General features: G+C 45.4%; 2 protein-coding genes and 1 pseudogene across 2 annotated transcripts; 2 read left to right on the forward strand and 1 right to left on the reverse strand.

Moving 5' to 3' along the window:
- Window positions 1-4723: 4723 nt before the first annotated feature.
- LOC129356292 (E3 ubiquitin-protein ligase makorin-2-like) lies at window positions 4724-8477 on the reverse strand. The gene is given in 12 exon segments (XM_055025880.1): window positions 4724-4993; window positions 5072-5216; window positions 5292-5402; window positions 5523-5671; window positions 5738-5803; window positions 5902-6065; window positions 6135-6266; window positions 7032-7073; window positions 7076-7122; window positions 7124-7147; window positions 7221-7349; window positions 8271-8477. Coding segments are annotated over 12 exon segments (1194 nt in total). The 5' UTR covers window positions 8297-8477; the 3' UTR covers window positions 4724-4834.
- Window positions 8478-9471: 994 nt separating this feature from the next.
- On the forward strand, window positions 9472-10854 carry LOC129356283 (MKRN2 opposite strand protein-like; annotated as a pseudogene).
- A 707-nt stretch (window positions 10855-11561) lies between these two features.
- Window positions 11562-16639, forward strand: LOC129356276 (tRNA-splicing endonuclease subunit Sen2-like). Its single transcript, XM_055025870.1, is given in 13 exon segments — window positions 11562-11852; window positions 12020-12086; window positions 12158-12197; window positions 12282-12488; window positions 12562-12673; window positions 12755-12829; window positions 13091-13141; window positions 13223-13367; window positions 13502-13538; window positions 13734-13770; window positions 13772-13846; window positions 13923-14012; window positions 16197-16639. Coding segments are annotated over 13 exon segments (1167 nt in total). The 5' UTR covers window positions 11562-11681; the 3' UTR covers window positions 16257-16639.
- The last annotated feature ends 2 nt before the right edge of the window (window positions 16640-16641 follow it).

Below are 16641 nucleotides of genomic sequence, written 5' to 3' on the forward strand. Positions count from 1 at the left end.
AAAATCGAACGGAAGTAAACGTGTTAATTTTGATTAATTAATTTAATGAATCACTTTAATTTTTTCGTGTACGGAAGTTCCAGCTGGAACCTTTGTGTTCATCCGTTTCTATATGTCTGTAAATTTGATGCACATCCACTAACAACCAGCATCGTCCCTCGGGGGTCATTTCTGCTTTTGACCCCTCATCCTACCCAGCTAATGCTAATGTTAGCGTCCTCACATTTCCAAAGAAGCTGCAGGAATGATCAGGGCTTCCAAAAACAAAATATCACCAAGTATTTCTGTAGATTAAACAAAAAAATAAGACAAAACAAACTTACAGTAACTTTTCAGCAAGATATCGATAAAAAAGGACTAATTCCAATTATAAATTATTTCACTCTATAAGTGAAATAATCATCCAGTAGAACAAGTTCTTTTTGTGAGATTTGAGTTTTTGCTCCAATCTGGTGGCTGAAGAACCAGAACAGAATAAAAAATATAAATATTTGATGCAGTTCATGTCTAGTTACGCAATAATTTAACAGCAAATGATTTTTTAATTGAAGATGATTAAATGTGACCATTAATTAGACCCTGAAAATAAATTGATCCAAAATTTTTGTCTTGTCCCACCATCAGTAGACAAACGCGCACGAATGTGTGTGTGTGTAAATGTGTGTGTGTGTAAATGTGTGTGTGTAAATGTGTGTGTAAATGTGTGTGTAAATGTGTGTGTAAATGTGTGTGTAAATGTGTGTGTGTAAATGTGTGTGTAAATGTGTGTGTGTGTGTAAATGTGTGTATGTGTGTGTAAATGTGTGTGTGTGTGTGTGTGTAAATGTGTGTGTGTGTGAATGTGTGTGTGTGTAAATGTGTGTGTGTAAATGTGTGTGTGTAAATGTGTGTGTAAATGTGTGTGTGTGTAAATGTGTGTGTGTAAATGTGTGTGTGTGTGAATGTGTGTGTGTAAATGTGTGTGTAAATGTGTGTGTGAATGTGTGTGTGAATGTGTGTGTAAATGTGTGTGTGTGTAAATGTGTGTGTGAATGTGTGTGTGTGTAAGTGTGTGTGTGTGTAAATGTGTGTGTGTGAATGTGTGTGTGTAAGTGTGTGTGTGTAAATGTGTGTGTGTGTAAATGTGTGTGTAAATGTGTGTGTAAGTGTGTGTGTGTAAATGTGTGTGTGTGTGTAGGTGTGTGTGTAAATGTGTGTAAATGTGTGTGTGTAAATGTGTGTGTGTGTGTAAGTGTGTGTGTGTGTAAATGTGTGTGAATGTGTGTGTGAATGTGTGTGTGTGTAAATGTGTGTGTGTGTGTAAGTGTGTGTGTGTAAATGTGTGTAAATGTGTGTGAATGTGTGTGTGAATGTGTGTAAATGTGTGTGTAAATGTGTGTGTGTGTGTAAGTGTGTGTGTGTAAATGTGTGTGAATGTGTGTGTAAATGTGTGTGTGTGTAAATGTGTGTGTGTGTGTAAGTGTGTGTGTGTAAATGTGTGTAAATGTGTGTGAATGTGTGTGTGTGTAAATGTGTGTGTGTAAATGTGTGTAAGTGTGTGTGTGTGTAAATGTGTGTGTGTGAATGTGTGTGAATGTGTGTGTGTGTGTAAATGTGTGTGAATGTGTGTGTAAATGTGTGTGTGAATGTGTGTGTGTAAGTGTGTGTGTGAATGTGTGTGTGTGTAAGTGTGTGTGTAAATGTGTGTGAATGTGTGTGTGAATGTGTGTGTGAATGTGTGTGTGTAAATGTGTATGTGTGAATGTGTATGTGTGAATGTGTGTGTGAATGTGTGTGTAAATGTGTGTGAATGTGTGTGTAAATGTGTGTGTAAATGTGTGTGTGAATGTGTGTAAATGTGTATGTGTAAATGTGTGTGTGAATGTGTGTAAATGTGTGTGTGAATGTGTGTAAATGTGTGTGTGAATGTGTGTGTAAATGTGTGTGAATGTGTGTGTAAATGTGTGTAAATGTGTGTGTGAATGTGTGTGTGAATGTGTGTGTAAATGTGTAAATGTGTGTGTGAATGTGTGTAAATGTGTGTGTGAATGTGTGTGTAAATGTGTGTAAATGTGTGTGTAAATGTGTGTAAATGTGTGTGTGAATGTGTGTAAATGTGTGTGTGAATGTGTGTGTAAATGTGTGTAAATGTGTGTGTGAATGTGTGTGTAAATGTGTGTGTGAATGTGTGTGTGAATGTGTGTGTAAATGTGTGTAAATGTGTGTGTGAATGTGTGTAAATGTGTGTGTGAATGTGTGTAAATGTGTGTGAATGTGTGTGTGTAAATGTGTGTGTGAATGTGTGTGTAAATGTGTGTAAACGTGTGTGTGAATGTGTGTAAATGTGTGTGTGAATGTGTGTGTAAATGTGTGTGTAAATGTGTGTGTAAATGTGTGTGTAAATGTGTGTGTGAATGTGTGTGTGAATGTGTGTGTAAATGTGTGTAAATGTGTGTGTGAATGTGTGTAAATGTGTGTGTGAATGTGTGTGTAAATGTGTGTAAATGTGTGTGTAAATGTGTGTAAATGTGTGTGTGAATGTGTGTGTGAATGTGTGTGTGAATGTGTGTGTAAATGTGTGTAAATGTGTGTGTGTAAATGTGTGTAAATGTGTGTGTGTAAATGTGTGTGTGTAAATGTGTGTGTGAATGTGTGTGTAAATGTGTGTGTAAATGTGTGTAAATGTGTGTAAATGTGTGTGTAAATGTGTGTGTGTAAATGTGTGTGTAAATGTGTGTGTGTAAATGTGTGTGTAAATGTGTGTGTAAATGTGTGTGTGAATGTGTGTGTAAATGTGTGTAAATGTGTGTGTGAATGTGTGTAAATGTGTGTGTAAATGTGTGTAAATGTGTGTAAATGTGTGTGTGTAAATGTGTGTAAATGTGTGTGTAAATGTGTGTGTAAATGTGTGTGTAAATGTGTGTGAATGTGTGTGTGTAAATGTGTGTGTGAATGTGTGTGAATGTGTGTAAATGTGTGTGTAAATGTGTGTAAATGTGTGTGTGTAAATGTGTGTGTGAATGTGTGTGAATGTGTGTAAATGTGTGTGTAAATGTGTGTGAATGTGTGTAAATGTGTGTGTAAATGTGTGTGTAAATGTGTGTAAATGTGTGTGTGTAAATGTGTGTGTGAATGTGTGTAAATGTGTGTGAATGTGTGTAAATGTGTGTGTGTAAATGTGTGTAAATGTGTGTGTGTAAATGTGTGTGTAAATGTGTGTAAATGTGTGTAAATGTGTGTGTGAATGTGTGTGTAAATGTGTGTGAATGTGTGTAAATGTGTGTGTGTAAATGTGTGTGTGAATGTGTGTGTAAATGTGTGTGTAAATGTGTGTGAATGTGTGTGTAAATGTGTGTAAATGTGTGTGTGAATGTGTGTGTAAATGTGTGTAAATGTGTGTGTGAATGTGTGTAAATGTGTGTGTAAATGTGTGTGTGTAAATGTGTGTAAATGTGTGTGTAAATGTGTGTGTGTAAATGTGTGTGTAAATGTGTGTAAATGTGTGTAAATGTGTGTGTAAATGTGTGTAAATGTGTGTGTGTAAATGTGTGTAAATGTGTGTGTGTAAATGTGTGTGTAAATGTGTGTGTGTAAATGTGTAAATGTGTGTGTGTAAATGTGTGTAAATGTGTGTAAATGTGTGTAAATGTGTGTGTGTAAATGTGTGTAAATGTGTGTAAATGTGTGTGTAAATGTGTGTGTAAATGTGTGTGTGTAAATGTGTGTAAATGTGTGTAAATGTGTGTGTAAATGTGTGTGTGTAAATGTGTGTGTGTAAATGTGTGTAAATGTGTGTAAATGTGTGTGTAAATGTGTGTGTAAATGTGTGTGTGTAAATGTGTGTAAATGTGTGTAAATGTGTGTAAATGTGTGTGTGTAAATGTGTGTAAATGTGTGTGTGTAAATGTGTGTGTAAATGTGTGTGTAAATGTGTGTGTAAATGTGTGTAAATGTGTGTAAATGTGTGTGTAAATGTGTGTGAATGTGTGTGAATGTGTGTGTAAATGTGTGTAAATGTGTGTGTGTAAATGTGTGTGTAAATGTGTGTAAATGTGTGTGTGAATGTGTGTAAATGTGTGTGTAAATGTGTGTGTAAATGTGTGTGTAAATGTGTGTGTAAATGTGTGTGTGTAAATGTGTGTGTGAATGTGTGTGTAAATGTGTGTGTAAATGTGTGTGAATGTGTGTGTGTAAATGTGTGTGAATGTGTGTAAATGTGTGTGTAAATGTGTGTGTGTAAATGTGTGTGTGAATGTGTGTAAATGTGTGTGTAAATGTGTGTGTGAATGTGTGTAAATGTGTGTGTAAATGTGTGTAAATGTGTGTGTGTAAATGTGTGTGTGAATGTGTGTAAATGTGTGTGAATGTGTGTAAATGTGTGTGTAAATGTGTGTGTAAATGTGTGTGAATGTGTGTAAATGTGTGTGTGAATGTGTGTAAATGTGTGTGTGTAAATGTGTGTAAATGTGTGTAAATGTGTGTGTGTAAATGTGTGTGTAAATGTGTGTAAATGTGTGTAAATGTGTGTGTGAATGTGTGTGTAAATGTGTGTGAATGTGTGTAAATGTGTGTGTGTAAATGTGTGTGTGAATGTGTGTGTAAATGTGTGTGTAAATGTGTGTAAATGTGTGTGTGTAAATGTGTGTGAATGTGTGTGTAAATGTGTGTGTGTGTGTGTGTGAATGTGTGTAAATGTGTGTGTAAATGTGTGTGTGTGTGTGTGTGTAAATCAACTCCAAACAGCTTCAGTTTTAAACCGTCTCTATTTACTTTATACATCAGAAATAAATATTCGCCTCATCAGCCTCCAGTCAGGACCAACATGGCTGCCGGTTGCCATGGAGACGGCAGGCGCCTACTCCCCGGGGTTGGGCGGTGCTTCGGCTTCCTCTGCGCTTGGACCCGACATCTGCATGAAGAGCTGGCGCAGCTCAGTGATGTCATCATCCAGCGGCGGCGCGGCGCGCTGCTCGCGCTCCTCGATGAAGTCCCAGAGCCGGACCCTGTTCATGAACTGGACACACAGAACCGGGTCAGAACCACAGGCAGCGCGGGGCCGGGGGGTCAGGGCGGGGCGGTACTGGGTTCTGACCCGGACGTTTCCCTCGGAGCTCAGCTGCTTCCGGGGCCGGTCCGGTTCCGGTCGGGTTCCGTCCGGGTAGGCGTGGAGGTACAGGCAGTTTCCCCCAAAGGGACAGGAGCCGCGGCCCTGGTCGAAGTATTTACAGGCCTTCTTACTGCAGACACAGAGGAGTCAGGCGCACACTCTGATTGGCCAACAGCCGGGGGGCGGGGCTTACACAGGAAGTTACCTCACGCCCGACTTGAAGAGCTCGATCAGCTGATCCTTCTCTTCCTGGTCCTCCACCCAATAGACAGATGGGATGACGAACTCCGAGATGATCCGACACTCCGGACAGGACCTGGAGGGAGAACCGGATCGGAACCGGTGACGGAGAACCAGATCAGACCGGGTCGGAACCCTCATCTCTTCCTATTTTCCCTGGTTCTTGTCTCCGGTACCAGAACCGGGCCAGACTCACTTGATGATCTTGTTGCAGAAGTTGCTGGTTCCACGCCACTGGCGGATGCAGCTGAGGCAGAAGGTGTGGCAGCAGGAGGACAGGATGCCGAACCGCCGCTCCGACGGCGCCGCCTTCTGGACCACCACCTCCATGCAGATGGAGCACACCTGCACAGGTACGGATGTCAGGACGCTGTCGTCACGGCAACCGGCACAGAGACGCGCCTCACCCACCTTGTTCTGGCTCAGCTGGGCGGCGAACGCCTTCTCCATGTCGGCCTCGAAGGCCAGCAAGCACACCTGGAGAGAGACTGGGTCAGGCACCGGGTCCGACCGGCACCGGGTCCGACCGGCACCGGGTCCCAGTGGGACCGGTGCCGGTCGGACCCGGGTCTCACCTTCTCGTGCGCGCTCCTCTGCTCCGGGTCGTGGGGGTGGAGAACTTGTAACCGACACACCTCACACAGGTCGCCATGGAGATACGGGCAGCTGTCGCCATAGAAACAGTGTCCCCTGGCGGCATATGGGCAAAGCTGATAGGCTCCGCCCACCGCGTGTGGCTCTGCAGGTAGAAGGACAGGTAAACAGGAAGTTGTCATCGGCCGATCGGATGGCTCCGTTCGGGACCCACCTGGTTCTGGAGCCGACCCGTCCAGCCCGGTTCTGATGGCTTCCACATAGGACTGCGGAGCGGCCGCCGCCTCCGGGACCGCCGGGGTCGGACCGTCTGTCAGGCCGCCAAAGGTCCGGTCGCCGCACAGTGCTGAGGAACGGGAAGGGCGGAGTCACACACCGAACAGCACACCTGGACTCACCTGTCCAACACCTGGACCCGACCCGCAAGCAAACCCACAGTACCAGCAGAACCCAGGAGTTACCAGATTATTGGGTTCTGGAGATCTGATTTGTGTTCAGGTTGATTTTTTTCCACCAATGGGCTCCTGGGTTTCCACTTTTCAGAGTGATGTCATCACCCAGGGCGGCCATCTTGTCTGACAGCTTCTGTCTATTTGGGTTCAGGTAAACTCTACAGTCAGGAGTTTAATTTTATTATAAACAAGAAAGCAGTCGTAATTTTAGGAGGATAATATCTTAATTTTATGCAAACACAAAAAGTTTACAATTAAAATGATGAATGTTGAGCATCTTATGAAGTTAATCTTTGGTATCAGTTTTACAGATTAAACTTAATAAACACGTCAGCATCAGATTATTGTCAGTAGCTGAACTTTGAGTCGATCGGTCAAACTGACTATTTCAGAGAATGATGAACTCAGAAGATCTTCTCTAAAGAAACTTTTTTCTCATTAAATCAACTTATTTCTTGTAATTTTATGACATTTGTTCTGGTGAAAATGTGTCTTTTCTGACGCTGATGGAATGATTGAAATAAAATCCACTTTTCAAAATTATTTTCTGTCATTTGACATTTCTTTTTTGGAAAAGAAAGTGAGAAAAAAATAAATTAAAATTCGGTCAGGTATGAAAAAATCAATTTTTACCTGCAGCAGCTCAGGTGAGTCCTTACCTCTGTCCTTCAGGACCAAAGGCTTCTTCCCTTCACCTCTGACCCTCTGCCTGCACCTGCTGGGTCCGCTGAAGCTCCGCCGCCTGCTCCTCATTGAATGTTTCACATGATCATACCTGGACACACAGCACACCTGTCATGTACCTGGAAGGTTAGACAGGTCAGCTGTCAGGGGCAGGTGCGGCTCACCTGCAGCGCTCCCCGTAGGCGCAGGTTCCCCTCTGGTAGTACTTGCAGATGGTGGAGGGTTTGCTGTTGTTCAGGTCATGAGAGAACAGGCAGTTGCTGCCCTCCCTGCAGACTCCATGGAGGAAATACCTGCAATACACCTGGACACGTGACTCACCTGGCAGTCACCTGTTCAGTCCACTCAGGTTCGTTCAGAGCTTTGCTAGAGTGGGTCATTTAAAACGGCAGTATGTGGCTTTTATAAAACATTTTTTACACATTTGTTTCAACCATGTTGTGGCAGGAGACACAATCTGTAAAACAAAATGAGTTCCTCTGCTTCCTCCCAGTAGCAGTCTGTGGTACAGTAAGTCTGAAAGAGCCTCTGACTGAAGATACTCTGCGTTTGCAAGAGTCTCATGAAGACAATGGTCACTTTCTTGATTTTATGAAGAATAATATCCCCAACTTGCTGTGCTGCAGCTAGCATATGAATGCTCAAGCTAGTAGCCTTTCCTGTGACTGTAAATCGTTTCTGCACCATCGGAACATTTAGCAACAGGTACATGAGGTGATTGACTGCACTAAGTCCCTCCTCTTGGCTCTGATTGGTTGTTTTGGGTTGGTAGCTCAGTAGCTTTAGCCTGCTGGATAGTCCAGAACCAGAACTTTCTCTGACAAACCTAACATCTCCGATCCGGAGTTCTGGAGAATTTAACCGGTTCCGATATGATTTAATTGGACAGCAGAGGTTCGGACGGAACTCGACCTTTTGCAGTCGTTCTAACTGGACCGAAGCGGGTAGGTAGAGCAACCGGATCGGAACCAGACGCAAGCAGCGATGTTCTGCCCGAAACGACAGTTTCCATGGTAACGGCAGGACTCGAGCAGCTCACTGATCAATCGGCTGATCAGGTGAATAGCTGCGCATGCTCACACAGGTAAGCATACCCAGCGGCGGAGCTAGAGGCTAAAAACATTAGCTTTACGGCAGCGCGTGCGCAGTGACGGTCCTGAGCCGGTGGGACAGGCAGCTGAGGGACGGAGACACAGCAAAGAGCGCGCGCTCACCTGCAGGTCACCTGTCTGGTGCTCATCTTCTTCGTCGTGGTCTGCGTTCAGCTGCCGGAAGTGTGCTGCTGGTGCTCCGCTCTAAGAGCTCCGGCTGTGAGCAGCAGAAGGAGGAACGTTCCTGCAGCTGCGGAAAACAGCGCCATCCTGCGAAGGTTCTGGCCCGGTTCTGATCCCTTGGACTCATGTTATTCTGCTGTGATTTTAACGACCCAAAGAGGAGCTCTTTGGTTCTAGTCTGACCCAGTGTGGATTACTAGTCCTGGTTCTGTCTCAGCAGCCCAGGGAGGTTCGGTTTCGGGTTGAATGTTTTGTGCTCTCACCTGGCGGACTTTCACCTGTTGAGGTTTAGGATTACTGATTTGTATTCCTGGAGGTTCTGGTTCCGGCTCTGGTTTGTGTTTCAGGTCAGAGGCTGTTAATTCTGTTCCAGGCTCTAGTTGTACTACCTCCATGCAGAAAAGCCCCAGGCTCTATACTCCCTCCTGAGGCACCATGGAGGAACCTCCAAGGTTCCTCAAATTCAAGTACACCAGGGACCCTCATGAACACCTGATGAACCCCCTGACAAATCCCCCCAAAGTCCCTGAGGAACCGCTGGGTTCATCAAGGTTCATCAAGGTTCATCAGCCACCTGACAAACCAAACCCTTCAGGAACTCACTAGTCTTTCCTGTTCCTGGACTTCCAGGAGATTTACCTGAAGATCTGAGCCTCCTGTGAATCGGATCTCTGGAATTGGGCTCAGGGTATTTCCTGGAGCCAGCTCAGGTTGGCCAGTTCACCTACAGACAGGATAATTTCACCTGCTCCTTTGAGATGACGAATGGCTGAAGAGGAAAGTGTGACATTTGACCCAGGTCTGTGTCACTCACCTGAGCTCACTGATCAGATCACCGTCTGACAGGTGAGATGGAAAACATTCAGTGAGCCAATCAGGAGGCAGCTCCTGGAAGCTTCCTGTTTCAGGTTTCAAGTCAGAATGTTTCTGCTGGTTTGGGTCAGAACCAGAACACCCGACCAGTCTTCAGACATCGGACTGGAAAGCTGAACATGTCCTGCTCTGCCCATGTTTCCATGGCACCAATGCAGACACAGTCCAGAGGTCACCTGCTCAGACTGACTCACCTCCAGGTGAAAACAGGTCACATGACCACCTGCCTGACACCAGAACACCTGATTGGCTGGAGCCAGGCTCTGTGATGTCGTCTGATAGGCTGTAACCAGGCAACAGGAGGAGGTGGGGAGAAGAGGGTAAAGAGAGGAGGAAGAAGAGGAAGAGGAGTGGGACAGACTGCCGAGCAGCTGAGGAGGAGATGGAGCAAAGCGTCATCCACCTGAGCCACTGCCAGAAGGAGATCTTCTGCTTCTCGGTGCCTGAGGTGTGTCCGAGCTGCGGGGAGGAGCTGAAGGGCCGCAGATTGCAGGAGGCGCCGGTGAGCCTGCCGTCCCCCTTCACCGACGGACACAAGACCTCCTGCTGCCTGCTGGTTGCTCCTGCGCACAACAACCAGGACAGGTAACGGCACAGCTGCACAGGTGCACCCAGGTTAGTGTGCGGAAAACATTCAGCCAACAGCTGTGAGAACCCAGTAGAACCAGGATCATCTGGATTGGTGGGTGATGAGGTTTTCTGTTAGTGCTGGTCTGGAACAGAGCTCTTACCTGGAAACCTTACATCCTGCAGTATCAGCTACCTGCAGGTGACTGGTTTCCAGGTCAGGAAACCAGTTTGGAGTACCACACCAGTCTGACCAGGGGTGTCCTCCTCTGTCCCTTAGAGACTTTACTGGGACATCAGACCTGCACACTGGCATCTCCAACACTAAAGGTATGAGCCAGGTGAGGACACAAGTCCTCACCTGGACCGGTGTCCAGGTGAGGAGGTCTACAGGTCACCCGGATGATGTCACCGCTCTGTCTCACCTGACTCTGTCTCACCTGTATATTTATCCAGGTGTTGTTTATAATACACTCAGGAAGGTGTGCGGCGAGATCAGAGTGGGTGGAGCCGCTGTATCAGCATCCCCCTGGTCCGACCCGACATGTTCCACCTGCTGGCTCAGTGGGACCAGTACCTGGAGACGTTCTCTGAGGGACCCGCATGGGACCCAGTGTGGCAGAAGTAGGTTCCACACAAAGCCCCTGTCTCACTACCTGTCCTCTCTGACTCACCTGTCGGTCTCTCAGGTTCCATGAGGAAGACCACAACTTCAGCTTCTGCCTCCAGTTCCTGAACGGCATCCTGGCCATGGAGGGTCGCGGCGCTCTGAGCCGGGACGACTTCACCGCTGCTTCATCCTGCCGAGGATGAGGAGGGTGTCAAAGTACACCACGCTGATCCGGCACCTGCAGGAACACCAGTACTACCTGGCAGACAGACAGGAGACACTGGGAGACAGGCAGGAAGAGTCGGACACCACCAGTTAAACCAGTCTAACCACAGTTAAACCAATCACACTACCAGTTAAACCCAGTATTGTTGAAGCTACAACAGTTGAAACAGCAGCTCTAGTTAAATCAGTGGAACCAGTTGGTCCGTTTTGGAGTGACATGAATGTTTATTTATTGTTTGTAAATAAAGGTGAATATTTTCATAAACATAATGGAGCTTCAGATCTCTGTGTTTTGGATGAAGCATCTAATGTTGGAAATTCCACCAATCGGGAAGAGGCTGAGGTTAAAGGAGGAGTTGGTTCCAGGACTGGTTCTGATCTTGGTACGACACCAGTCTGACCAGCGGTCCTCCTCTGTCCCTTAGAGACTTTACTGGGACATCAGACCTGCAAACGGGCTATTTGGTACTGTTAAAAAAGTACTAAATAGCCCGTTTGCATTGCAGAGCAGGATTCTTGTGGCTCGGTCCGGGCCGGTCTGCAGGGTCTGTGTCGGTACCGTCAGACTCAGATGTAATGCTTCATCTTTTTCTTCGGTAAAGTCCAAAAGGTTCTGATTACATGTGAAATTTTTTTTTAGATTTTATCATTTTGAGCTTCATTTTTTTTTCTTCTTTACAAACTGGGTTTGTGGATTGTAGAAGAAGTGTTGTTCTTCATGACAATTACAGATCATTGAGCTGAGCTTTATTGATTTCTGCTAAATAAGGACGAAGGGAAACCGTTTCGGGTTCCATCCTGGGGAACAGAACCGAAACCATAACCACCCCAAACCCTGGATGCAGAAGCAGCTGGAGGAAAAGTTCCGATTAACGTTCTTGAGAGGTGTGTTATGCGAATCATCCAGCAGATGGCGATAGAGCAATTATTTGGACGCATTCAAACCGCAAAGAAGAAGTTCCGAATGGAGTTTCCAGCCGGACACAGTTTCTGTGGCACCGCCTCAGCTCCCATGAACGAATCACGGCATTTAAACTTGAGATTGGACCCAACTCTGGCCCTCTGGAACCGGCGGAATGCAGGCGGAGTTCCGGCCTCCTCGGAGGAGAACCCGGGTTTATGAGGACTACGAGGCTCCGCTGCCGCTAATCCGGAACCGGCAGGACAGGAAGCATTACCGGGGGCAGCTGGTCCACCAGCAGGTTCTGGTCTGCCATCCGGACCACATCCAGAGCATCCACAGCCAGGTCAGAACCAGATCCAGGTTCAGAAAAACAAGTATGAACCACCAGATGCGGGTCCAGAACCAGGTTCTGGTCCAGTAGAGCCAGGTCCAGACATGCTCAGGTGTTCCTACTGTGTAGCTTCAGGTGGTTTTATCGCCTCTCAGGCTAAATGTGTTTTGTCCTGTCAGGGTTACTTTGGGAAAGGGGTTCTGTCCAGAGCCCGACCGGAACACAGCATTTCCGACCAATGGGAGCGTGAGTTTCCACCCGCACAATGACATCATCTTCAGCCATCCAATCCGTGCTGACCTCTGTTTTTGTCACAGAACACAAAGGTGTGCTTCTACCTGTCATCTCTCAGTCCAGGTACGTAACATCACGTCCTGTCTGCTTGCACTGTGACGTCCCGTCCCGTCTGTGGTGACAGTGTCACATGTCTGACTCTCACAGGTATGAAGAGCTGCTCAGGTGGGCAGAGGCAGAGCTTTCTTCTCAGCGATTGGATAAAGAGGTGGCCAATCAGACGTTGCTGGCTCTGACTGAGACTGTGGAGGGGGAAGTGGAGGCAAATGGAGCAGAAGAAGAGCCAGGGGGCGGAGCCTGTGTCCAAATGAAGAGGCCAGGGGCGGAGTCAGAACCAGAGGAGAGAAACTGCAGGTGGAGTTCAGCACCCAGAGAGACCAGTTCTGAGAAAGAACCAGACTGAACTTGTTTCCTGTCAACCGTTCAGGTCCGACTCACAGAACCTGGACCTGGACTCAGAACCGGACTCTGACTCTGATCCCGGTTCTGGTGTCCGTGTTCCAGGTCCCGGTTACGTCTTGGTGGCCCTGGAGGCTCAGGTGAGTCCTCACCTGGTTTGGTGGCTGCTGCTGGTGTTCTCTGCTGCTGCAGTTTATTTGTTGTTGTTTCCATGGTTACAGGGTGGAGGCGGAGCCAGGGAGGTGAGGCGGAGTCCTCTGGCTCTTACAGAGTACCTGCAGCTGAGCCTGGAGGAGGTAACACAACTCTACGCAGGCAGTGAGACTGATCTACTCATGTATTTCTATGTGAAGAAATAATTCGATTTTGTGCATTTAAGTCTGACCAAACATTGACCACTCTCACTCAGCCTACACTTGGCTCAAACCAACCAAACCAGCAGCCAATCTCAGACCAGTCTTTTTTTATCCAATCAGTTTATTCCCAGGAATTACTGAAAAACAATCAATTAGTCCACCAAACGGCCAAAATGTCACGCTCACCTGTTTGACCTGCAGGCCTTCTTCCTGGTCTACAGCCTCGGCGTTCTGTCTGTCTACCAGCAGCAGGTCAGGCTTTCATTTGGACCTCTGATGCGTTTTTATCTGGATGTGACCTCATCATCTCTGTCCTGTCCTCTGATTGGTCAGGAGCCCCTGTCAGTTGTGGAGCTGTGGAGGAAGTTTCGGTTGCTGCGTCCCAACTTCGTCAGCTCATACGCTGCTTACCATCACTTCCGCAGCAGGGGGTGGGTCCCTAAGGGAGGAGGCGGGGCCAAGTACGGCGTTGATCTCAGTAAGGCCCTGTGACCTGTCAGTCAGAGTGCAGGGAAAAGCTGGAGCTGTTCCAGGCCCTTTATCAGAACCAGGACACGTTCTGCTAGTCTGTGGACTTATCAGGTGTGTTTTCTCCTCTGGGTCTGGTTACAGTGCTCTACAGGAAGGGACCACCTTTCTACCACGCCAGGTAATGCTCACCTGTTCTGGTCTCCAGGTGTTTGCTCCATGTTCAGGAGAAGGTCAGACATGTTGTCTCTCCCAGAGACGCCTCGTTCCGCTCTAGGTTGGGAGCTCCTGCTGGATCATCCCGACTCTAGTTACTGAAAACGATTAGAAATGCTCTACAAGAGCCTCACAGATTGTCCCTGACCTCTTGCCGTAGCTACTCGGTGGTGGTGGAGAGGACTGGCGCATCGTTGGGGGGGGGCGGCGCTGCGCCCGTTTTCCTGGCGCTCTCTGGCGGCTCTCAGCAGAATCACAGCCAGCGTCTCCAAGGTAACTGCTCCACCTGTCGCTGCTACCTGCTGCTGCTGTTGATCTTTCTTGATGGTAGGTCCTGATTGGTTCCCAGGAGCTGATGCTGTGTTACATCATCTACCCAACTGACCTATCAGAGGATGACCTGGACTCACCTGTGTGCCTGAGTAGATTAAAGGTTCAGGTAAAGGTCAACTAACTGTTACCATAGTAACTGCCTGTGTTTTGCGTTTTTTTCAAAAAATAAATATTTGATTACATTAAATAAAACATTCTAAACACAAATAATGGTGAAAAAATTAAAGAAATATAGCTCAATACTGATGGATAGCTCAATACATAAGAGGGCGGGGTTCAAACCCAGTCTGGGTCCTTAGGCAAGACCCTTCCAGCTACTGCATACATCATACCATGAAAGCGTACATGGAGCGACATAACCAAGTGGCAGGCATAGTGTACAGAAACATCTGTGCAGAATATGGACTGGAAACCCCGAGATCAAAGTGGGAAACACCCCCAAAGGTGGTGGAGAACGCCAGAGCTAAGATCCTGTGGGACTTCCAGATCCAGACAGACAGAATGGTAATGGCGAACCAACCAGACATTGTCGTAGTGGATAAACATCAGAGGAAAGCCGTTGTGGTAGATGTAGCAATACCAAGTGATTGCAACATCAGGAAAAAGGAGCACGAGAAACTGGAGAAATACCAGGGCCTCAGGGAAGAACTGGAGAGGGCCTGGAAGGTGAAGACCACAGTGGTGCCTGTGGTCATCGGGGCCCTCGGGGCAGTAACCCCCAAACTGGAGCAGTGGCTACAACAGATCCCAGGAACAACATCAGACATCTCAGTCCAGAAATGTGCAGCAGTCCTTGGCACAGCCAAGATACTGCAGAACCCTCAAGCTCCCAGGCCTCTGGTAGAGGACCCGAGCTCAGAGGATATATAGATCTATATCTATAGACCTATATCTATAGATATAGATCTATATCTATAGATATAGATCTATATCTATAGATCTATATAGATCTATATCTATAGATATATCTATATCTATAGATATAGATCTATAGATATAGATCTATAGATATATATCCTCTGGTAGAGGACCCGAGTTCAGAGGATATATAGATCTATATATATAGATCTATAGATATAGATCTATATCTATATATCCTCTGGTAGAGGACCCGAGTTCAGAGGATATATAGATCTATATATAGATCTATAGATATAGATCTATATCTATAAATATAGATCTATATCTATAGATATAGATCTATATAGATCTATATCTATAGATATAGATCTATAGATATAGATCTATAGATCTATATCTATAGATATAGATCTATAGATATAGATCTATAGATATAGATCTATATCTATATATCCTCTGGTAGAGGACCCGAGTTCAGAGGATATATAGATCTATAGATATAGATCTATAGATATAGATCTATATCTATATATCCTCTGGTAGAGGACCCGAGTTCAGAGGATATATAGATCTATATATATAGATGTATAGATATAGATCTATATCTATAAATATAGATCTATATCTATAGATATAGATCTATAGATATAGATCTATATAGATCTATATCTATAGATATAGATCTATAGATATAGATCTATAGATATAGATCTATATATATCCTCTGGTAGAGGACCCGAGTTCAGAGGATATATAGATCTATAGATATAGATCTATAGATATAGATCTATATCTATATATCCTCTGGTAGAGGCTCAGAGGATAAGAACCACCGCGGTGGTGAGAAGGGAGTTTTAACAACAGATATTAATGATGTTACTCAAAGGTCTTCCAATCTACAAGTAGAATAAAAAGGTTGATTAAATTTATACACAAATAGGTAAAGATAAAATAATGTATTTTTTATTCTATACAAACAATATAAGAAATGTGCAAAAATGCATCCAAGTACATGTAAAAAGGATCTGTAGCAAACAAAGAGAAAATAGAAAAGGCTTCTGCTTACAGGATAAAGTTCAATTTCTTTTGAAGGGTTTTTGTTTTTCTAAGTTGCTAATGATTTAAATGACATTTTTCAATAGAGATGATATAAATTTTAAGTTGTTTCCTTTAAAATTATTGTGTGAGGGCATTTTTTAAATCCATATTGTGGACATAATATAATTAATAGAAAAATAATTAAATTGACTTAATTCAACCTTTTTAATGAGCAATATTCTTCAGCATGTCCCAATGTATTTATGCTGCCTGTGTTAACACCAGGAGCTATCAGGAGCTAGTGGTCAGAACCAGAACCATAGGACTGTGGTTCTGATCCCAGGTTGATGTCGGACACATGAAACTAATGGAGCTGGTAATGTGTCTACAGGAAGTGATCGTCAGCAGATGGGTTTCCTCCAGAGAGCGAGCAGAGCAGGACGACATCTGATTGGCTGACAGCCGAAGCAGTTTCGTGATGATCTCATGAAGAGCCGAGCGGCGGCCAATCAGAAAGAAGACCAGCTTCACGCGGGTCTCTGATTGGACTTGAAAGGCGGAAAAAAAAAGATGTTCTTCATTGTCATGTTTGTACTTGACTCCGCCTCCTGGCGATGACGTCAGGAGGCCTCCTGCTCTGGCTGCAGATGCTCCTGTTTGGTCTTCAGGTCCATGTCCAGATGTCTGTTCCCACAGAACCAGTTCAGGAACCGCTGGGAGGAAATCCGTGTGTGTTTACCCTGTTACCATGGCTCCGGCTGTTTTTCTGTAGGATGGGTGTCAAAGGCTGAAGTTCATTAAACAGATGTTCAACATGTTACCTCCATGAAAGCAGT

Source organism: Poeciliopsis prolifica, unplaced genomic scaffold, assembly GCF_027474105.1.
Source record: "Poeciliopsis prolifica strain line A6 unplaced genomic scaffold, Auburn_PproV2 SCAFFOLD163, whole genome shotgun sequence".
Classification (NCBI taxonomy): Eukaryota; Metazoa; Chordata; class Actinopteri; order Cyprinodontiformes; family Poeciliidae; genus Poeciliopsis; species Poeciliopsis prolifica.